The sequence below is a fragment of the Cervus elaphus genome, chromosome 9 (assembly GCF_910594005.1).
Source record: "Cervus elaphus chromosome 9, mCerEla1.1, whole genome shotgun sequence".
In the NCBI taxonomy this organism is placed as follows: Eukaryota; Metazoa; Chordata; class Mammalia; order Artiodactyla; family Cervidae; genus Cervus; species Cervus elaphus.
In genome coordinates this window covers 24,329,392-24,352,390 of record NC_057823.1, presented here as the reverse complement: position 1 = coordinate 24,352,390, position 22,999 = coordinate 24,329,392, and the positions used below count along the sequence as shown (strand labels likewise).

The 22,999-nt window shown below is 40.4% G+C and overlaps 2 protein-coding genes across 2 annotated transcripts in view; one reads left to right on the top strand and one right to left on the bottom strand.

The window, feature by feature from the left end:
- RAD50 (RAD50 double strand break repair protein) overlaps window positions 1–22,999 on the top strand; it is a 248,484-nt gene that overhangs the window by 109,672 nt on the left and 115,813 nt on the right. The window lies entirely within an intron of this gene.
- IL5 (interleukin 5) lies at window positions 12,166–14,555 on the bottom strand. The gene is made up of 4 exons (XM_043912148.1): window positions 14,412–14,555; window positions 14,174–14,206; window positions 12,577–12,705; window positions 12,166–12,469 (listed from the first exon to the last, which is right to left on the bottom strand). Exons 1-4 carry the CDS (start codon window positions 14,553–14,555, stop codon window positions 12,371–12,373), a joined length of 405 nt encoding a protein of 134 aa, XP_043768083.1. The 3' UTR covers window positions 12,166–12,370.

The window sequence follows — 22,999 nt, the reverse complement described above, 5'->3', positions numbered from 1 at the left end:
GGTGTGAGGTGACACCTCATTTGGTTTGCATTTCTCTAATAATTAGTGATGTTGAGCATCTTTTCATGTGCTTTCCTGCCATATGTATGTCTTCTTTGGGGAAATGTCTATTTAGATCTGCCCGTTTCTTGATTGTGGGTTTTGGTTTTAAAAGACTGGTTTATTTTAAGTTAGTTCTTATTCTGAGAGTATAAATCTCCAGGGGTCCCAGCTGAAAACAGCAGTATTTACTGTGCCTACCTGGTAGGCGCTGAACTCCCATTTTCGTTCCCCCTTACCCTTGAGACCTCGTAAAACTCTGCTTTATCCACAGTCCCTCAGCCACAGCTCTTCTGTCAGCGTCTCTGTGGCTCAGCTCCTCATTCTCTAGACCAATGGTTTGTTGCTGTTCAGCTTCTGAGTTGTGTCCGAGTCTTGGCCACCTCGTAAACTGCGGCACACCAGGCTCCTCTGTCCTTCACTCTCTCCATAGTTTGCTCAAATGCATGTCCATTGAGTCGATGATGGGCTATCTAACCATCTCATTCTCTGCTGCTCCCCTCTCCTTTTGCCTTCAATCTTTCCCAGCATCAGGGTCTTTTCTAATGAGTCAGCTCTTCCCATCAGGTGGCCAAAGTATTAGAGCTTCAGCTTTAGTATCAGTCCTTCCAATAAATATTCAGGGTTGATTTCCCTTAGGATTGATTGACTGGTTGGATCTCCTTGCAGTCCAAGGGACTTTCAGGAGTCTTCTCTGGAACCACAATTTGAAAGCATCAATTTTTCAGCACTCAGCCTTCTTTATGGTCCAGCTCTCACATCCATACATGACTACTGGAAAAACCATAGCTTTGACTATATGAAACTTTGTGGACAAAGTTATGTCTCGGCTTTTTAACATGCTTTTTTGGAAACTTTCCCTTCGAGGAGCAAGTGTCTTTTAATTTCATGGCTGCAGACACTGTCTACAGTGATTTTGGAACCCAAGAAAATAAAATCCATCTCTGCTTCCACTTTTTCCTCTTTTATATGCCATGGAGTGATGGAACCAAATGCCTTTATCTTAGTTTTTTGAATGTTGAATTTCAAGCCAGCTTTTTCACTTTCCTCTTTCACCTTCGTCAAGAAGATCTTTAGTTCCTCTTCACTTTTTGCCATTAGAGTGGTATCATTTATGTGTTTGAGTTGTTGATATTTCTCCTGGCAATCCTGATTCCAGCTTGTAAGTCATCCAGCCCAGCATTTTGTATAATGTACTCTGCACATAAGTTAAATAAGCAGGGTGACAGTATATAGCCTTGATGTACTCCTTTCCCAATTTGAAACCAGCCCATTGTTCCATGTCTGGTTCTAACTGTTGCTTCTTGACCTGCAAATAAGTTTCTCAGGAGACAGGTAAGGTGGTCTGGTACTCCTATCTCTTTAAGAATTTTCCACAGTTTGTTGTGATCCATACAGTCAGAGGCTTTAGCAGAGTCAATGAAGCAGAAGTAGATGTTTTTCTGGAACTCCTTTGCTTTCTCCATGATCCAATGAATGTAGGCAATTCATTCTCTTGTTCCACTGCCTCCCAGAAGGTACTGGCAGTAAAGAATCTGCCTGCCAATGCAGGAGACATAAAAGACAGGGTTTCAATCCCTGGGTTGGGAAGATCCTTGGAGTAGAAAATGGCAACCCACTCCAGGATCCTTGCCTGGAGAACCCATGGACAGAGGAGGCTGGTGGGCTATACTCCATACAGTTGCAAAGAGTCAGACACAACTGAAGCGACTTAGCACACACGTATTCTCTGCCTCTTTGAAACTCAGCTTATATATCTGGAAGTTCTCAGTTCACACACTGCTGAAGCGTAGCTTGAAGGAGTTTGAGCATTACCTTGCTAGCATGGGAGATGAGCACAATTGTACAGTAGTTTGAACATTCTTTGGCATTGTCCTTCTTTGGGATTGGAATGAAAACTGACCTTTGCCAGTCCTGTCGCCACTGCTGAGTTTTCCAAATTTACTGGCATGTTGAGTGCAGCACTTGAACAGCATCATCGTTTAGGAATTTAAATAATTCAGCTGGAATTTCATCATTTTGAACACTAGCTTTGTTCATAGTAATGCTTCCTAAGGCCCACTTGACTTCACACTCCAGGATGTCTGGCTCTAGGTGAGTAATCACACTATCATGGTTATCCAGGTCATTAAGACCCTTTTTTGTATACTTTTCCTGTGTATTCTTGTGACTTCCTCTTAATCTCTTCTACTTCTGTTAGTTCTTTACTGTTTCTGTCCTTTATTGTGCCCATCTTTGCATGAAATGCTCCCTCAATATCTCCAATTTTCTTGAAGATATGTCTGCTGCTGCTGCTGCTAAGTCACTTCAGTCGTGTCCGACTCTGTGCGACCCCATAGACGGGAGCCCACCAGGCTCCCCCATCCCTGGGATTCTCCAGGCAAGAACACTGGAGTGGGTTGCCATTTCCTTCTCCAATGCATGAAAGTGAAAAGTGAAAGTGAAGTCGCTCAGTCGTGTCGGACTCTTCGAGACCCCATGGACTGCAGCCTACCAGGCTCCTCCATCCATGGGATTTTCCAGGCAAGAGTACTGGAGTGGGTTGCCATTGACTTCTCCAGAAGATATCGCTAGTTTTTCCCATTTATTATTTTCCTCTATTTACTTCCATTGTTCATTTAAGAAGGCCTTCTTATATCTCCTTGCTATTCTCTGGAACTCTGCATTCAGCTGAGTATGACCAATGCTTATTAGTAAATGCCTCAAGTTAAAAGTTATGCCATGTCTGGCTCACTTTTAAGTTTCCCTCTCTCTGGGACTTTCATATTTTATGTCTTTATTGCCTTGTGCTCTGACTTTTAAATAGATTTTAAAAACTATTTAATCAACTTTCCTAATTGTTCTTAGGGCTTCCTGGGTAGTTCAAACAGTAAAGAATCTGCCTGCAATGCAGGAGATCTGGGTTCCACCCCTGGGTTGGGAAGATCCCCTGGAGAAGGGAATGGCCACCCACTCCAGCATTCTTGCCTGAGAATCCCATGGACAGAGGAGCCTGGTGGGCTACAGCCAAAGGACTAGTTTGTGAAAGCTGGTTTGCTTAAGCCTGAGGGACGACTGTACATTGAATGGCATTTGATTATCCACGTTTCTTGCTCTAGGAGCAACTGAATGTAACAGCCATCACAATAAATCCCTGAGAGTCAAAGATCAAGGGACCCTGACTGCCACTATGGCCTTGCTGCCAGTCGTAGAATGATGTCCACCTTGCCTCTGATGATCATGTGCCCCCAAACTGGCCACTGCCACTCCAGGGATCCCATCATGCCCACTGATATTAGGAAGCTCATAATGGCGGCATCCCCCACCTTCCACCCAGCTTACAGAGAAGATGCACTGCCAAGCTGTGTCATGATGCCTGTTTCTCCTCACTAGTGTTAGTGAAGTTATTGTTGCTGTGTTAGTGAAGGACCGTCCCCTGTGCCTTCTAGGCCCTAGAGTCTAGGGAACATAGAGCTTCAAAACCACAGAAAGGAAGTTCTGGCATCACTGTTTCGTAGGCCAATATCGAGGTCAGGTTTCAGAGCACCATTCCAGCAAACTGTCAGGATCGGCTCCAAGAGTTCTTGCCAAAACATTAAATCCTAAGTCACAGTGAGTCGCCTGCATGTCAATGAACTCAGCCCTACTCAACTCTATGTTCTTCTAGACTAATAGACTCAGGTCCACTGTGCTCTGGATTTGGACAGCGTATATTAGTGAGCTCCTGCAGGCCTTTTGCTTCCCTGCCAAGACTGAATGTCAGTTTTGAAGCTATTGCCTTTCAGCTTCACACCTGCCTTCTATACTCTGCTAGGACTGGGTTCTGCAAACCAACTTCTCCTTTGCCAGCTGTTTCTCTGTTAGACTGTCAATAGCAGGTGCTAGACTAGGAAGCTGGAGGAAGAAGGGACTTGCTTCTTCCTGTTTGTTTCCTAGTCCTTATTTTTGTTTTCTACTCCCATCTTTGATATTCGTATTCCTAACCCTAAGGTTAACCCTGGCTGCAGCAGTTTGTTCCAGTAGCAGCAAGTGATTACACTTTGCAGGTTTTCCAACATTCACAGAACCAACCTCGGCACAAACTCATTTCCTGGATCCCAGCACCAGCCACCTGGCACCCTCTCAGAGATCTGGATCCCATCCCCAGAGACCCATTTTCTCCCCTGGCTCAGAAACACTACCGTCAGTAGGGCAGTTCCCCTCCTCCAGGGGCCTGAGTTTCAGGCCCTCCAAGATTCTAGGTTTTAATATTTCTACTCCTTCCATTCGATTCCCAGCCATAGGGGTGAGAGCAGCTTCCAACAGTTGCTAGCTTCATGAAATACCTTATTGTTCCCTTTTTGCACTTCCTGTTTTCAAATACCTGCTTAACGGTTATTAATATTCGATTCTATTAAAGTAACCAGTATAGTTTCTGTCTTCTAATTGGGCCCTAAATTATACAGTCTGAGATCTGACTCTGATTATTGGCCTGGAGACAGTGAGGGGTGTTGAGGGAGGGTTACAAGGAGAACAAATGTCATCATGTAAAGCACATGTTTCAGGAAAAATGATTATTCTGCCTCCAAGCAAGGAGACGCTACTCTACTCTGGTAAGAGGGAAAATGCTGCTTATGCCAATTAAGGAAACCTCAGGAAAATTGGGATCTTCAAGAGTCTCAGGTTTTCTCACCCAAAAGTTACTATCCCAGGTCTCATGGTCTCATTCTTTCCCTTATAAGAGCCCCAACTATAGAAGAAGGTCAAAGGTACACAACTATTCTCCCTTGAAGCTCTACGAAGACCTGCAAGTAATCAGACCCTGAGCCTAATTTTCAGCTCAGTCTGCCCTGAGACTGTAGGAGATAAGGGCCTCCTTTAAAGTTGCCATAGAATATTCTAGTAATTGGAGCATATCTTAAAGTGGAATTGGATTGTCCTGAGCCTATCATTCTCTTTTGGTAAGGTCAGGAGAGTATGCTGCAATCCTTGTAATTATTAACAATATGGTTCCCATAAATTCCCAGCCACTTTAACCGCCATTGCCTTGTTCTCCATCTTCCCTTCACCCAAATTAGCCAGAGTTTAAAGCTTAAGACATTCCCAAGCCACTACACATCAGAAGTTATTGCCACTCCACTTATTCCCAGCAAAAAGCTCCTATTATTTTACAGAGGTGAGTGATCCAGCTGCAAAATTCCATTCCAAGGATTCATTACACCTGATACCGATTGTCATAGCCCAGTTCTCCTCAGAAAGTGGAATGTGAGGCAAGGATTGGAGTGCTGACACTTTATTTGGCAGTTATAAGCCTAGGCTGGTGATGCTGAGGAGAATGGAGGAGTGAGGGAAGAAAGATGTGAAGGAAGATGATGTGATGTACTGGCCATACCATCTTTCCTAGAGACTAGGAAACCCTCATGATTCATATTCAAATCTTCAATGTCTGTGAGGTAAATGGTGCTTCCTGCAGATTGTAGAGTTCACATATACCTTCAGTGGTCCTGCAGGCTTTCTTGCATGGCCCATGCTTTCTAAGAAATACTTTTAGTCATCACCATTGAGTGTGGTATTTGCTGTAAGCTTATCAGCTGAAAGACATTCCTTTCTATTTCAACCCTGCTGAAAGTAGTTATAATAAATAGATTTTGAATTTCAGTAATTGTTTTATTTCATCAATATAATGTAGTTAATCTCTTTGGTTACTGTAGTAAATTATATTAATGGATTTTTAATCTATTTAACCTTGAATTCTTGAAATAAATTCAACTCAGTTTATTACACCATATATTTTTATATGTACTGGACATGAATTGATAACATTTGTTTACAGTTTTTGCATCCATGTTCATGAGTTTAGGATCATAAATTTCTATTCTTATATAATCCCCCTTGGATTTTACTATAGTTAAGTATTAGTTTCATTAAATGAACTGTGAAGTATTCCATTTTATTTTCTGTAAAAGTTTATGTATGTTTAGAATTACATGTTGACTTGGAAATTTGTGGAGACTTACCAATAGAACTCTCTGGCCTTTGTGTATTCTTTGTGGGAAGATTTTAGATGATTGACCAGATTTCTTTAACGGTTATAGAACCCTTCTGGTTCCCTTTGCCTTCTGGCATCAGTTTTGGGAATTCCTGTCTGGAATAGGACACATGTTTGTATGCCCTCTCTTGTCAGATGAGGTCAGGCCTCTTATGTGGCTGCCGATGACCAGATGATGTGACTTGAAAGTACCGGGAGTTGAGCTCTGGTGGAGTAAACCTTGACTGATGGGGTATGGGAGAGAAAAGGGAGCCCAGCATATCAGCTCCCCTCTCTTTTGCCCTTTCTCTGTACTGTTCTAAAGTATTCTTCTTTCAATGCTTCCGCAGGATGTGATGGGCAGACATACTTGCTGAGACTTGCTGTGTGTCTTCCTGCCTCCATGTGATGGTATGATTTTTAGAACTGAGGTGTGGTTCTCCAAGGATAGCGGAAAAAGCAATTGTTTTGTTTGTTTGTTTTTTGGTGAAGCCACGCAGCATGCAGGATCTTAGTTCCCTGAACAAGGATCAAACCCATGCCCCTTGCAGTGGTTAACCATTGGACAGCCAGCAGCTGTTGATGTGGCAGCACCCTGGGATGGAAACATCCTGGAACCTGAGCCAACCCGTGGAGGACAGCTACTGTGCAGGGCTGTCCAGTTGACACCCACAGTGTGATTAAGAAAGAAACTCCCCTTGTGTCCCTCCGCTGAGATTCAGAGGTAATTTATCACTTTAGCATCCTCTAGATAATTCTGACTGATGCATATTCAGAGTTGTAGAAGATGGATCTGAAAAGAGTACAATATAAAAACAAGAGCTCTGGAACAGGAATTCTCTAGCAGTCCAGGGGTTAAGACTGCACTTTCATTGCTGAGGGTCCAGGTGCCATTGCTGATTGGGGAGCCAAAATCTGACAAGCTGTTCTGTGATGCAGCCAAAAAAAATTAAAAAAAAAAATAAAAACAAGGTCTCTGATAGAGGAATGCCCAAAGTAATGCAGGGCATCTAATACTGCTGGGCTAGGCAGAGAGAGAATCAAAGATATTAGTGTAACTCATTAGTGTAATTAGCTAGTATTGGAGCCTGACTGTGAGAGCAGAGAGAAAGGGATAGATGAAAACATCCAAAGGATAACTGCAGGTTCCCTGTGTGGGAAAAGACAGATGTCCTGAGACAGGGTGGGTAAAGGCACAGAAATGGGAAAATCCCTGGGTATGCTGGAAGAGCTTGCATTCCCTACAGAACTTCTTCCCAGTTTTCCACGTAGAACATTTATTCATAGAACATATATGCCTTCCGAAATACAATGCTACATATATGTACCCCAACCCTGATGCATTTTTAAACAGAGTGATGAGGCGGCGAGCTCAACAGAGAAAACCTTTAGGTTTATTCCCAATATAGCATATTGGTAGCATATTGAAGTTCGCAGAATACAACTGGAACGGCTCTGAATGTCAGCTAAGGGATGTAGCACATTAGATAAAGAAGCCATAGTAATGGTTTCATGATCAGGAAGTACCGTTTTAAAAATTTTACATTCTTATTTCACCACAATTTATTAAATGGACAAATACAGAAATATAAACCTTAAAATATTTTACAGCCTAATATGTCAGCTTGTTGGTTATATACAGGCATTTTACTGTGTTTTATGTTTTGGAAAGTTGGTTGAGGATTTTGGATTAAGACATAATGCACGAATAGTTTTCCCATTTAAAATAATGGCAATGAGGCTCCTGTTTAGCATTTTCTTTCAAGCAATGTTTAATGAGAGATGCCTGTGTTTCTGAATGGTAGCGCTTAGAGGGGACAATGGTATGACCTGTAAAGAAAATGGACTTGAGAACCAGAGAGTTTTGTTTGCAGCAGTGACATGTGGACGTGAGTGTATTTTATCAATAGCCCTGACTTGGCAGTTATGGGGAGAGCCTGAAGTAGGGAGCTGGTGATGGCTGCGTCTAGGTGACAGGTGAGGGCCTCAACTGAAGCACTGATGGAGAGGGGGAATTGGAGAGACATTCCAGAGGCTGGATGGTTGATGGAAGGGCACAGAGGGTTAAAGTCAGGGAGTCTTCCAGAAGGGTGATAGGAAGGTTCAACTCAGTTAAGTCGCTCAGTTGTGTCCTACTCTTTGCAACCTCATGGACCATAGCACGCCAGGCCTCCCTGTCCATCACCAACTCCTGGAGTTTACCCAAACTCATATCCACCGAGTTGGTGATACCATCCAACCATCTCATCCTCTGTCATCCCCTTCTCCTCCTGCCCTCAATCTTTCCCAGCATCAGGGTCTTTCGAATAAGTCAGCTCTTCTCATCAGGTGACCAAAGTATTGGAGTTTTAGCTTCAACATCAGTCCTTCAATGAACACCCAGGACTGATCTCCTTTAGGATGGACTGGTTGGATCTCATTGCAGTCCAAGGGACTCTCAAGAGTCTTCGCCAACACCACAGTTCAAAAGCATCAATTCTTTGGCACTCAGCTTTCTTTGTAGTCCAACTCTCACATCCATACATGACTACTGGAAAAACCATAGCTTTGATGAGACGGACCTTTGTTGGCAAAGTAATGTCTCTGCTTTTTAATATGCTGTCTAGGTTGGTCATAACTTTCCTTCCAAGGAGCAAGCGTCTTTTAATTTCATGGCTGCAGTCACCATCTGCAGTGATTTTGGAGCCCCCAAAAATAAAGTCAGCCACTGTTTCCCCACCTATTTGCCATGAAGTGATGGGACTGGATGCCATGATCTTAGTTTTCTGAATGTTGAGCTTTAAGCCAACTTTTTCACTCTCCTCTTTCACTTTCATCAAGAGGCTCTTTAGTTCTTCTTCACTTTCTGCCATAAGAGTGATGTCATCTGCATATCTGAGGTTATTGATATTTCTCCCAGCAATCTTGATTCCAGCTTGTGCTTCATCCAGCCCAGGGTTTCGCATGATGTACTCTGCATATAGGTTAAATAGGAAAGTAGTCATGGTTATATTAGCCAAGTAGGGAACCTCGAAGGAAGAGGACAAAGAAGGACAAGGAAGAGCAGCAGCAGCAGGTTTGAGGGGATGGGGATGGATGACAGAGAGGGGGCTTTGGTTTTAAATGCATTGTGTTCAGGTGTTCTCTGGAAAGGTTCCTCTGTGTCCCTCCAAAACTTAACCTGATATCTCACTCTGGCACCTCCCACTGGACATTAACAGCAGCATCACTAAGGCAGAGTGCAAATAGATGCTCTTTTATTGGAATAAGCTTTTGAGAGGGAAAACAAGACTCATGAAAGTCTTTTGTAACCTGGAGCCTGCCAGGCCCTCTCCTCTGCTGTCCTAGGTTCTGGAGCCCCGCAGTAGTTAGGCCTAGGTGAAGAAGTGCTTCATATAACTTGTAGGAGTCCCCCTCTCCCTGACCAGGGGCCACTGATTGGTATTGTTTTATAGACTCAGCTGGGAAATCATTGTTTCCACCTTAAAAATCCTTGGTAGGTGTAAGAAGTTCCATTTCTGTGAGTGTCATGCAACCCTGATAGCTTTGGGCTTCTCTGAGACTGGTAGATTGGTAAGAGTTGATGAGTGGGACTTTAGATAGGATATTCCAACCTTAAATCCACAATAGCTATATTGGACCTTGATAAAGAAGTAGGAAAATGACAGTTTTTTTTTCTTGCCAAGTTAATTTTATTTTTATTTTAAAAATTGAGGTATAGTTGAATTACAATATTATTTTAGTTTCAGGTCTACAACATAGTGATTCAAAATTTGTATAGATTATACTCCACTTAAATGATTTTAAAATATTTACTGTATCCCCTGTACTGTACAATATATCCTTGTAGCTTATTTATTTTATACATAGCACTTTGTGCTTCTTAATCATTACCTCAATATTGCCTCCCCCTGCTCCTCTCCATGGGTAACCAGTTTGTTCTCTATATTCATGAGTCTATTTCTTTTTTGTTACATTCACCTGTTTAATTTTGTAGAGTCTGCATTTAAGTGATAACACACAGTATTTGTCTTTCTCTGTCTGACTTAATTCACGAAGCACAATACCCTCCAGGTCCATCCATGTTACAAATGGCAAATTTTCATTCTTTTTATGGCTAAGTAGTATTCCATTAGATACATACATATATAGAGTTATATACATATATACATATACATATATATATATAGTTTCCCTGGTGGCTCAGCAGTAAAGAATCTGCCTGCAATGCAGGAGACACAGGAGATGCAGATTTGATCCCTGGGTCAGGAAGATCCCCTAGAGGATGAAATGACAGCCTGGAGAATTCCATAGACAGAGGAGCCTGGTGGGTTACGGTCCACGGGACCACAAAGCATCAGACACAACTGAAGCGATTTAACACAGACGTGTAAGTTTACAAGGGCAGGGAATTTTGTCCTTTTTATTCACTGATGAATCCTAGTTCCTAGAACAATCCTGGAGCATATGGGAGCTCAATAAATATTTGCTGACTTGAGTTAAACTGACATTCAGTCTCTTCTCAAATTGAGTTTCCTGTTTCCTGTCAGTTTCGAGAGTACTCAGCGTGGTGCTGTGCTGACATCTCTTAATCAGCTCAGCCCCAGCTCTTGGGGCTTACTGGGTGCACAGGTTGGGAACCTAAGCCACAGCAGAGTGCTGACTACCTTGCCTGAGTTTGTGCTGGAAGGCAAATGCGTCTTCTTGCACAAAAGGACTTGCATTCTCCCACTGGGAGCCTGTGTGCAATGGCCCTGGCCCCTCTCCCACTCCCAGAAACAGCAGGAGCAGTTTCTTCACACAAGCAATGGAGCACAACACGTGCAATCCATGCAGCTAATGCCAGGCTAAGGGCACCATCTGTAAGGCCCTCTAGCACATGTGCGCGGCTCTCTCCCAGCTCACCGTACTGGACCTGTGATCAGTAAATGAAGGAAGGAATTAGTGGCATAATAAATGTTGTTACTGGGCCACTCCTTCAGGTCTCAGGTTTTTTTAATTTTTTTATTTTTGGCTGTTCAGGCTTTTCTCTAGTTATGGTGAGCGGGGGCTGCTCTCTTGTGGTTGGAGGGCTTCTCATTCAAGTGACTTGTTGCAGAGCATGGGCTGCAGGGCATGTGGGCTTCGTGATTGTGGCTCCCAGGCCCTAGATCACAGACTCAGTAGCTGTGGCACGTAGGCTTAGTTGTTCCGTGGCCTGTGGGTTCTTCCCAGATCAGAGATCGAACCCCAGGTCTCAGTTTTAAAGTATATCTTTAAAAAACATATTTTCTGAATCCTTCAGAAATTTCCTCAAGCAGAGGAACTTTCAAATATGGTACCGATAGTGGTAAACAGGGTGATTGGGTTGTTGTTCTGCCTAATGCTGTTCTTCCCTGGAAATATAGACGGTGAACAGAGAACTCTAGAACAGAGTCTCCCCAATATAACTGCCTACCAGTGCTTCTCTGCCTGTTGCTGGGCCACAATGTCAGGTGAGGTGAAGAACTCCCCCAGGTCCACAGTGCTCCGGGCTCCACAAAGAGCATTTCCAGCCCCTTCCCCAATCTGGCAGTGGGACTGGTCTGCCACATTCTTCTCATAGACTGGAAAGAAACCTAAATACAGATTCCTACAGTGCCCTCCTCTCTGAGCAAAGTGGTGAAACTCATTTGAATTCTCTGGCCAGCCCTTATAATCATTCATTCATTCATTCATTCACTCATTCATTCATCACCCGCCATTTAGCCTGCACCATCCTAGTCTCTGGGTGTAGTGGAACGGAAGCCAGGCTTCAGCCCCTGCCCGTGTCCCTGCTGCCTCCTTCCCCATTCGGTCCCACTAGGTCACATCCACCCGCGGTACTCCTAGCAACCTGACATGTCTGCCACCCGGAATGGGAAAGACCTCCAAACTCAGCATGGTCTCACACAGACCTTTCTGCAGGAGTAAGACAAAGGTCAGCAACAAACTGGACTAGAGTTGTCTATTTTTGTTTTATTGAAACATAGCTTAAGGTGAAATAAATATTAATTTTCTAAGTTCTCAATTATTTCATAAATAATATTAACAGACATTTTACAAAATGTTATGTTAAATAAGATAGATAAAAGTATATATATATATATGTATCTATTTTGCCTGGAGCAAACTGGTGGAAGATACTTCAGTGATTCTGACATCTGAAATACAACTCAAATTTTTTGTTTTTATGCACTTTCTGCCTGTGTGAGGTAAAACAGTTGTATGCCTAAAATATTTACTTTGCTTCTGAAGTTTAATTACACTGAATATTAAGTCTCCGCCATTGGTTGGCCCTCATCCTTGTTGCATTAAAACATCCTTCTCCTCCTCCAGAAGCTTTCCCTACAGTGAAAGAGGTAGGTCTCAACTTTCCATTGTCCACTCCGTGTTTATCACACCAAGAAAAACTTGCAGGTAGTCTAGGAATTGTTTCACTCTCCATCTTTCTCCTCCACACTTCTTCTGTGAAAAGAACAGACAATAAGTATTGTAGGAAACTGTCAATTCCTACAAATGTAGGCAGAACCAGACAAATATACTTAAGTTTCCACTAAATGTTTTTAGCTTACTTTTTGGCTGTCTATGTGTTCTTTTATTAAAGACAAGTTTTTGAATATTTTTTTCACGCCATCCCCTTGTGCAGTTTGATTCTTCAATGTGTCTATTCCCTGAAAGACTTCTTCAATGCATAGTTGGTGCTAAATGAGGAAGATTTAAAACAATAAATAATCAAAACAAGGTATAAAAATTTGGTCCCAGAAGTTAGTTGTGTTGTTTACATGAGTTCCCTTCTCCAAAGAATGTTTTACTTGTTCCTTTTCCAAGTAGCAGAACACTTCACAGTGAGATATAATTTCCAAAAGTAGATAAAATTTTTGTAATTACTGAGGAGTTTTACAAATGATATAAATTAACTCCTTAACCAAAGTTAAAATGTTTAGGAAGTATAATGTAACTACAGTACTGATTGACCTCACATGAGTTTCCTTTTGTAGTTCCAGCCAGTAATTTTATTTTATTTAGACTAATAAAATCATATATTTTACATTTTAATACAACCATGACTTACTTTAAATGTATGCAATTCCTTTATACAATCATAATAATTTAAATATGTAGAAATGACACACATATTAATATAGGGCATTCATTGTATATTTTAATGTCTACTGATCATGATTCTAAAAGTATAACCCTAACTTGCTCAAGTTTCAGAAAGACATAAAAGTGAGGAAAGTCATAGGTAGTCAGACTTGAATGGAGACTAGGAGGCTCCTCTCACTCAATATGGGATTCTTATAGAAAGATGTGCTATTTACAATAGCCAATATCCATTGACAGAAGAATGAATAAAGAAATAAAAAATGAATATAAAGAATGAATAATGAATAAATGAATAAAGAATGAACAATGGACTGTTGTTCAACTATCAAAGGAATGAAATAATGCCATTTGCAGCAACATGGATGGACCTAGAGACTATCATACTAAGTGAAGTAAGTCAGACAGAGAAAAGACAAATATCATATATCACTTATATGTAGAATCTAAAAAAATGATACCAAAGAACTTATTTATAAAACAGACTCACAGATATAGAGAACAAACTTATGCTTAACAAAGGAGAAAGGTAGAGGGAAGGGATAGATTAGGAATTTGGGAGTAACATATACACACTACTATATATAAAACAGATAAACAACAAGGACCTATTGAGTATCACCTATACTCAATATTTTATAATAACCTATATGGAAAGGAGGGAAAACAATCTGAAAAGCAATATATATAAAATAATGTATATACAAACACACACACATGTAACTGAATCACTTACACAACATTGTAAATCATCTATACTTCAATTTAAAAAATAACTTAATTTTTAAAGTAAAAAGACATTAAATACCTAAAAAAAATGAATGCCTGACTCAAGGCTGTTTGAGATGGAGAACTGACATCACTAGAGGGCCTGATCCACTTGTTTAATGGATTTTACTTGTTATAAAGTCATTCCTAATATTTTTAAGTACATACTTTTGTATTCACACATATAAAAGCAAAATGGAGAAAAGTAAATCATTCCAGTGATAACCTTGCTTTATAGCTTAAAACATGAAATTCACTTATTCACTCAATCATTTATCAAATCATGATTTAACTTACATTTGTATGCTCAGGAGTAGGAATCATCAAGTTCTGAAAAGGAAAGGAAATGCATTCATTTTAAAAGCACTCTAACACTCGTAACTTTTAGTAAAAATGCTTGCTAGTCATATGATTATCAATTATATTTGTACTAATCTCTCATAATTTCATGACTAATGACAGATCTTTAAAAATTAGGCACCACAAATGATTACCTATATATTTTAAAGGCAGTAGGATTCAAAAAGAAAATTACCCCATCACCTATCAGCAGAGTTCGATGAGTGGAGAGCAATGTCAAGGTCTCTGCCACCAGTCTACTCAGGGTACTTTCTACAGCAAAGACACAAACATGGGCAGCTCCAAGAGCAACCAAAGTCAAATGCAGAAGCATTCTCATGGCTCTGAAACGTTCAGCGTTTGCCTTGGCAGAGAAAGTGCATAGTACAAGATTGCATACCCAACCAATTTATCCTCTCTCTTTGAGGAAATGAATAATTTCTAACAATCAGATAGAGAATGCCTAATAGTGGCATATTATGAAACTAAACATTTCCAATGCCTGTATCTTATAGTTTTCCTTTTATCTTTTAATAATAATCAAAATCCCTATTTTTCCCCTTTAAAAATGTTTCCTGTTTCCAAAGAAAATCACTAGACTGATATATCATTGCCCCACATTTGCATGTCTTAAAGTCAGAAGATTGAATTTCCTTTTAAAAGCTGAGTATAAAAAGAAGTATCATGTAAACCACTACGTAGAATTTTATGCTGAAATACATAAATACTGAGAAGTTCTTTTCAGATCAAGTAAACTCTAATGCAGTTGTAAGCAAGGTTGATCTGTCTTAAAAGAAATTGAAAATACTGGTGATTAAAGATGGTGATTAGAGTGGAGACCATCAAAACTTAGCAGTCAAGTTGTGTTCACTGTACTCTTGATTAGGATCCTTTCTATTGCCAGTAACCAAAACCTAACTCAAACTGGTTGAAGCCAAATGAGGGATTTGTTATCTCATACAGTCAAATGATCCAGGGTGGAGGCTCCTTTATGTTGGCTCTAGGACTATTTTGAGTATCTAGCAGAGATGGTACCAAATAAAAATTGCTACCTAGAATCCTCTTCCAAAGCTGGATAGAGCTGTGTATGAGAAGCAGAAGTACCCCGGAGGTACACAAACCTTTTGCGTGTGTGTAGTCACACCTCTGCACAGGTAGCGTAAAAGTAGTGTGGGACTTCAGTAGCAGCCTTCACGTCTGGTTTTGTTCGTGCTAAAGTTTTGGACTCTTTGTTTGAACACTCGAAAAAACTTTTTTTTTGTTTTGGATTTCAGGAGTGAGGTAATGAGGTAGGAATCACAATAGACTAGATCAAGGTGCTCTTAAAACGGTGCTCTCAAAACCAAAGCTGACTCAAGCTGACTTCTCTCCCCGGAAGATTTCACAGAGAGTTTGCTCTGTTTTTCCTTGACTTCTACGGGCTATGCCGAGAACGTGTGGGCTTAGATGAAGGTCTCAGAGGAACTGCCATGTGACTTGTTATTTTAGTACCTTAAATACACAAAGTTCTGAGTTTTAAACTTCTTCCTGTTATAGAGTTGCGCAGGGAATTAGGTGGTGGAGGACTAAGATACCACTGTACTAGTGTTCACTAAAGCAGGAGAAAAGCTCACCAACCCCCCACTATTTTTAGGGAGTCATGCTGGCTGGTTATGAAAATGAGTGAAATGGGCCAGGTGTGACACAGTACAGATGGTGGGGCTGCAGAAATCTGCAGCAGAGTGACCTGTCTCCAGGCAGCAAACGTGCTCAGCTCCAGCTGCCTGTTACCATGTGACATCCTTGGACTTATGTTGCCAAATCATCCAATTTTTCAAAGAAGCCAGAAATCCTGAGTATCGTGTATAATCTCCTGATTCTTAGATGTCGGCAATTCATAGTTTTTAAAACCATACAGGGTGCTATTTCTCAGCCTCTGATCTATCGTATAACTGTGGGTCCCTATTGGAGGGCGAGTTATTTAAAAATCCTCTTATTCAAAATTAGACATCTCAAAACTTTTAAAAACTGTGGTAAAATACACGTAACATAAAATGTGACATCAACCATTCTTAAGTATATAGTTCAGTAGTGTTAAGTACATTCATAATGTTGTATAACACATTTCTAGAACACTTTTTTATCTCGCAAATCTGAAACTCTATACACATTAAACAGCTCTCTTTCCCCACCCCTCCCTCCCAGCTCCTGGCAACCATGCTTCTACTTTCTGTCTCCACAGATTTGACTATTCTAGGTAACTCACATGAGTGGAATCATATAGTATTTGTCATTTACTGACTGGCTTATTTCACCTACAATAGTGTCCTCAAGGTTCATCCTTCTCGTAGCATGTGGCAGAATTTCCTTCCCTTTTTTTTTTTTTTTTTGGTTTTTTGGTCATGCCACACCGCCCGTGGGATTAGTTCCACAATGAGGGATTAAACCCAGGCCATGGCAGTGAAAGCCTGGAATTTTCCACTGTATGTATATATCACATTTTGTTTATTCATTCATTTATCAATGGACATTTAGGGTCACTTCCATCTTTTGGCTATTGTGAATAATGCCATTATGAACATGAATGTACAAGAATGTACAGGATTACATTTCTTATAATATTGTCATAAGTCATTAACTATTCCTCTATTAGTCTGATTTCCCCAACCTGATTGCAAACTCTCTCTGAGCAGGGACCATAAAATAATGTATTTGAAAGAGGTTTATTAATGTAAAACTTCAAACAAAAGTTAATAATTTTAATCTCTTGTGCAGAATTCCAAGTAATTAAAAATTTTTATTTTGTATTGAAGTGTAGCTGATTAGCAATATTGTGATAGTTTCAGATGGATGGCAAAGGGACTCAGCCAAACGTATATCCATTCTCCCTCAAACCTCCCTCCCATCTAGGCTGCCCCGAAACACTAAGCAGAGTTCCTTGTGCTGTACAGTAAGTAGGACCTTGTTGGTTATCCATTTCTAAAAAAGAAATGATACAGATGAACTTATTTACGAAACAGAAACAGACTCACAGACTTAGCTAATGAATTTATGGTTGCCGGGGTTCAGTGTTGGGGGGAAGAATGGAGGAAGAGAGAAGATCGGGAGTTTGGGATCGTCGTGTACACTCTGCTCTATTTGAAATGGATAACCAAGTAATTTTTGTAGATATTCTAGCCTCAAGGAAATGGAGTATAATTCCCTTTCAGTGTGGGATACCCTTAAGGTAAGTGTGGGATATGATTCATTTTAAAGAGTGCAGTCTGGAAAGGGGATTATGAGAAGAGTAACTTTGCAATGGAGAAACCTGGCAAATTTCAGCTTGGTGATCAAGGTCAACATCAGCAGTCATAGGTCATGTTGCTTGTGTGTTGCCTTAACATGATGTAATGAGAATGGCATTTTATTCTTGTGGTCTTACTCCCCAAAACTCAAAACCTCTGTCTAACCATGAGAAAGATACTACACATACCCAAACTGAAGGAAAAAATACCTGACCAGTACTCTTTAAAACTGTCAAGGTGTTCAAAAACAAAGTCAAGTCTGAAAACTGTCACAGCCCGGAGTAATTTAAGACAACATGATGACTAAGTGCAATATGGTGTGCTGGATGAGATCCCAGACAGAAAAAGGATAAGGAAAAATGAAGAAAACCCTTTCAAAACCGTGGAGTCTAGTAATGTGCCAGTGTTGGTTACCCAGCTGTGACAAACATACTATAGTAACATGAACAACAGAGGAAAGTGGGTACAGAGGACCTCAGAACTCTAATGTCCTTGCAACTTTCCTGTAAATCTAAAGCTACATCAAATAAAAAGATTATCAAAAATAAACTTGCAAGTTGGAAAAAAAGTTAATGATTGTTTACATTTTTATTATGATGTAAAAAGACTTTGTATCCTGTAAGTGTCATGCACTTGGGAACTTTTTTACTTCACTAAATTGTAAACACCTTGCGAATAAGGGTTTTATTTAATTGATCTCTTTATCCTCATTGAGCAGCTTATTGTACACACTCAATGTTTATTGAATAAACAGTCAGGCACTTAGTTGTGTCCTGGCTGGCTACAGTCAGTGGAGTTGCAAAGAGTCAGACACGCTAAGCAACTAACACAACAAACATGGTTGTGTTAGATGAACACATTAATGTGAGTACAGTAGAAACTGAAGGAGCCTGTGGCCCGGGGCTAAGACCCTGAAGACAGAAACAACTTTGGTGGGCTCCAAGATAGAGCAAAAGTGTAAGCTCATCTATAGAGAACAAGTCAGTGTTAACTACCATGGCATTTTGAAAAACCCACATTATTTTAGGACACTAGAAAGAAATTAGCAATCAGTATACAGAATTTTTAAGAGTTACTAATAATTTTATAGTTTGAAAGAAGGACTTTGTTGTTGAAAAGTTGTATTAGTAGGCAGCATCCATCCTGTTTTCCTAAAACCTTTGTCTCTATTAGTAAGTAAGGAAGTAAGTGTTAGTCGCTCAGTCGTGCCCAACTCTTTGTGAAGGACTGCAGCCCACCAAGTTCCTCTGTCCATGAGATTTTCCAGGCAAGGATACTGGAGTGGGTTGCCATTTGCTTCTCCAGGGGATCTTCCCAACCCAGGGATCAAACCCAGATCTTCTGCACTGCAGGCAGATTCTTTATCGACTGAGCTACAAGGGAAGCCCTTTGTCTCTCTTAATGGCTTCCAAATTGGCAACATGGTTTTTAAAAAATGATAAGGATAAGTTTGTTTGTTTTTTTTTTACTAAGCGTTGAGTCATTAAGGTCAAATGACTTTTCTATGAACTGATTCTAATCAATCAACAGGGCATGATGCCACATTTTTTTTTTTTTTGTAGTGACTAAATGTAAAATGATAGCATCTCTTTCTTGATCTTACTCTCTCATCCTTTCAATCTCCAAGTATATCTTTTGAATAATTTTTAAATGAATAAATAACATCATAGGAAAATAAACACAGAACAACTTCCCCTTGGCATAGCAACTATCAGATTTTTGTTGATCACTTCCAGTCTTTACTAAGACAGCTTTACAGAGTTACAATCAATGAATGTGTACAATTTTATCTTTTTTTGCTTATTAATACTTCTCTTCCGTGTAGTATTTTAAAGGTTGCATGTGTGTGTGCTCAGTTGTGTCCGATTCTTTGTGACCCCATGGACTGTAGCCCACAAGGCTCCTCTGTCCATGGGATTTTCCAGGCAAGAATACTGGAGTGTGTTGCCATTTCCTCTTCCAGGGGATCATCCCAACCCAGGGATCGAACTCACATCTTCTGTGTCTCCTGCATTGGCAGGCAGATAATTTACCACTGAGCCACTGGGGAAGCTATTTTTATTTTTTATTTTATTTATTTTTTTTGGGGGGGGAAGCTATTTTTAAAGTTTACCTGCTGTTAGATGAAATTGGTGTACCACAGTTTACCTCACCATTTGGGTTGTTGCTAGTATTCCACAATTAAAAAGCTCTATGTATAAGTTAAAAAATATTTCCTTATGCTGAGAAACTTACATGCTCATTTCAATAGCTTTGTTACATTTTACCAGATAAACCCTGTAAAAATATTCAACGCACAAAAAATAAATCATATTTTTACAGTGTTTTACCATTAAAACACAACTTTATTTATTTTTGGCTATGCTGGGTCTTCACTGCTGTGTGGGCTTTTTTGTCCAGTTACAGCGAGCAGGGCTCCTATGGTTGCAGCGCACAGGCTTCTCCTGCTATGGAGCGCGGGCTCTCGGGGGGGTGGGCTTCAGGAGTTGTGGCTCCCCGACTCTGGAGCACAGGTTCAATAGTTGGGGTGCATGGGCTTAGTTGCCCTGCCACGTGTCATCTTTCTGGATGAAGGATCGAATCCATGTCTCCTGCATTGGCAGGTGGATTCTTTACCACTAAGCCACCAGGGAAGCCTGTGTTTTACCATTTATAAAGCACTTTCACAAAATAACTTTGTTTAATCTTGATATCAGCTCTGTGGGATGGATTTCTTTCCCTCAAGATTCTTTAGCACTAGAATATAATGAGAGAAATGAACCAAAGAGGAGTGCTATGAAATGAACCAAAGAAGAAGTGCTAATAAAAAAGGTTGATAAATATGTTGGTAAACATAAACAATTCTGGTTTAGAAAATAAATGAGGGTATTTCAAGACAATATGGAAAAAAATTCTAAACACTGATAATGTGGAAAATTAAGATGGAATTAGATACAGTGGTTCTTATATTGTTTGAAAGGATACTTAAGATATTAGCTTCAGATTTCAAAATAGGCAGGTGAAAAATTCAAGAATAACTATTAAAAGAATCAAAATAGAATGTGCAACTTCAAAACCAGTAAAATAAAACAAGAGAATAATGAAAACTCCATCAATCCAGAAACCTAGAAAGGAGAAATAGAAGGAAAAAGCACAAAATATGAGAAATACAATCAAATTTATCAGGAATAACAGTTCACTTCATGCAAAATGACACTGAACTCAGTCGATTCAGTAGTGTCTGACTCTTTCCAACCCCATGGACTCTTTGCCCACCAGGGTCCTCTGTCCATGGGGTTCTCCAGGCAAGAATACTGGAGTGGGTTGCCTTCTCCAGGGGATGTCCATCTCCAGGGGATCTTCCCAGCCCAGAGATGGAACCTGCATCTCTTGTGTTTCCCTCATTGCAGGAATATTCTTTACCCACTGAGCCACCTGAAGCCTAAAACGACATTAAAAGGGTTTAAAAATCAAAGGATAGAAAGACACATTGTGTGCATGCATGCATTTGTGCTCAGTTGTAGCTCACTCTTTGCAACCCTATGGACTATAGCCTGCCAGACTTCTCCATCCATGGAGTTTTCCAGGCAAGAATACCAGAGCAGGTTGCCATTTCCTTCTCCATGGATCTTCGTGATCCAGGGACCCGACCTGTTTCTCCTGCATTGGCAGGAGATTCTTTACCACTGAGCCACCTGGGAAGCCTCAGAAAGACACACTAGATAAATACTAATCAAAGGAAAGCTGATAGAACTTCCCTGGTAGTCAAGTGGTTAAGAATCTGCCTGCCAACACAGGGGACACAGTTTCGATAACTGGTCCAGGAAGATTCCACGTGTTCCTACCATTAGTAAAAGTGGGGTCTGGCTGCTCACTGCTCAAAAGCCAATAAAGAGGCCAGGTTGGTGGAAAAGAAGGCTTGTTTTATTTTGAATGCCGGCAACAGGAGCAGCAGAGGTGGAGGGAGGATGGATTTCTCTCCAAAAACTGATCCCTCCCCCTTCCCTCAATCAGGGGGCAAGAGCTTTTATAGACAGAGGGAGGGGGCAACATGCAGAAACAGCACAGTCAGCTCTGGCATTCATGTTGAAATCAGTCACTGGTGGTCTGACCAGCATCATCTTGATTGTTTTGGATACAGTTAGTCTTCAGTTCCATGGTCAGTTTTTCCCATTTCCTTGAGGCTAATTCTTGGAACTGAGGCACCTTACGTCATGGCTATGGTCTGATCATCATGTAGTTAACGTCTTCCACCTGGTGGAGCTTTCGGTATTTGTAAAACAGTTCACAGGATATAGCTCAGAGTATTTTCTACAGCCCTTGAGAAGAAACTGAAGGTCCCAAAACTACGTTTAATGATCACATTATTATTTGGTCTCCTTTGTTGTTTTTCTTTGTTTCTGCCTGTTTTTACTTCTCTGATTATTTTTTTGGCTAAAGTTTTCCACAGTCTTATAGAATCTACAAAACCCCTTGTTTTAATGACACTAATCTGAGAGTCTGGGGCAATGTCTTGTAACACATTCTGCCTTCCAGATTTGCCTCTTTCATCCTTGTGTTGTTATTAGTTAATACTTCTTATAAACTGGAAGTTTAATCTAAAGGTGCTAAAGATTCAAGTTAAATTTTTTCTTAATCTAAATTCATAAAAGGTAATGTGGGCTACTTCATATTAAGACCACAGCAGGAGACATATAATGTCTGGTTGTCCAAATATTCAATGCCTTTGGTATATCCATCACCTCCAAAAGTTTCTTCTCATCTTTTTTTATTTTCTATTATATTTTTTGTGTGTGCGATAAGAATAGTTAACACAAGCTCTACCATCTAGGCAAATTTTTAAGTATATAATATAGCGTTGTTAAAAATACCCATGATGGTGTACAGTATTCATCTTGCATAACAAAACCTCTTATTTTAAAGGTGTCTATTCCTTTCTTGTGGTGGTACTTATGGTAGGGACAGAGTGAAGGGACAAAATAGGTAATTAAATAGCTAATCCCACTAGGGGATGGTAAGTAGAAAAAAATATGTATGCTAATGGTAGGTACGTAAGTTAATGATTACTCAAGAAAACAGGTTTGCTTAACCACAAAACCAAGCAGGTTTGCTTAGCAACAAAACCATGCAGCAGAAGCACGCGACGTGCCCCAAAACAATGAAATAATTGTGGCGTGAGATCCACATACTGCCCAGTGAGCTCAGAAAGTTAAAGATTCCCTACAACATGCTCTCTGCACACACAGACAATAATTTGTGGAACTAGCTTGACCCAGTAGGGACAAGAAAACTCCCCTGCTCAATCTGGAGAAGGAACTGATGATGGAAGCATGACATCTAGTCAAGAAAGACAAAGAAACCCTTCTTCCCCTCTGCATTTTTCCTTTGATTATAAAACTGTAGCCCAGTAAATTCTCAGGGTGCAGCATTGCTCACTCGCCAGCGTGTAAGCCTCACAAGTGTCCTATTCTAATAAATCACTTCTTATCACTTAGCTCTGGATGAATTCTTCTTTGCACTGAGACATAAAGGACTATGGCAC

Excerpts from the sequence above, each read along its gene's own strand:
- IL5 (XM_043912148.1), bottom strand. The coding sequence starts at position 14,555 with ATGAGAATGCTTCTGCATTTGACTTTGGTTGCTCTTGGAGCTGCCCAT. Across the intron at positions 12,706-14,173 it reads CTACTCCTGAGCATACAAAT|CACCAACTATGCATTGAAGA; the intron begins GTAAGTTAAATC and ends TTCCTCATTTAG. Across the intron at positions 12,470-12,576 it reads AACACATAGACAGCCAAAAA|AAGAAGTGTGGAGGAGAAAG; the intron begins GTAAGCTAAAAA and ends TTCTTTTCACAG.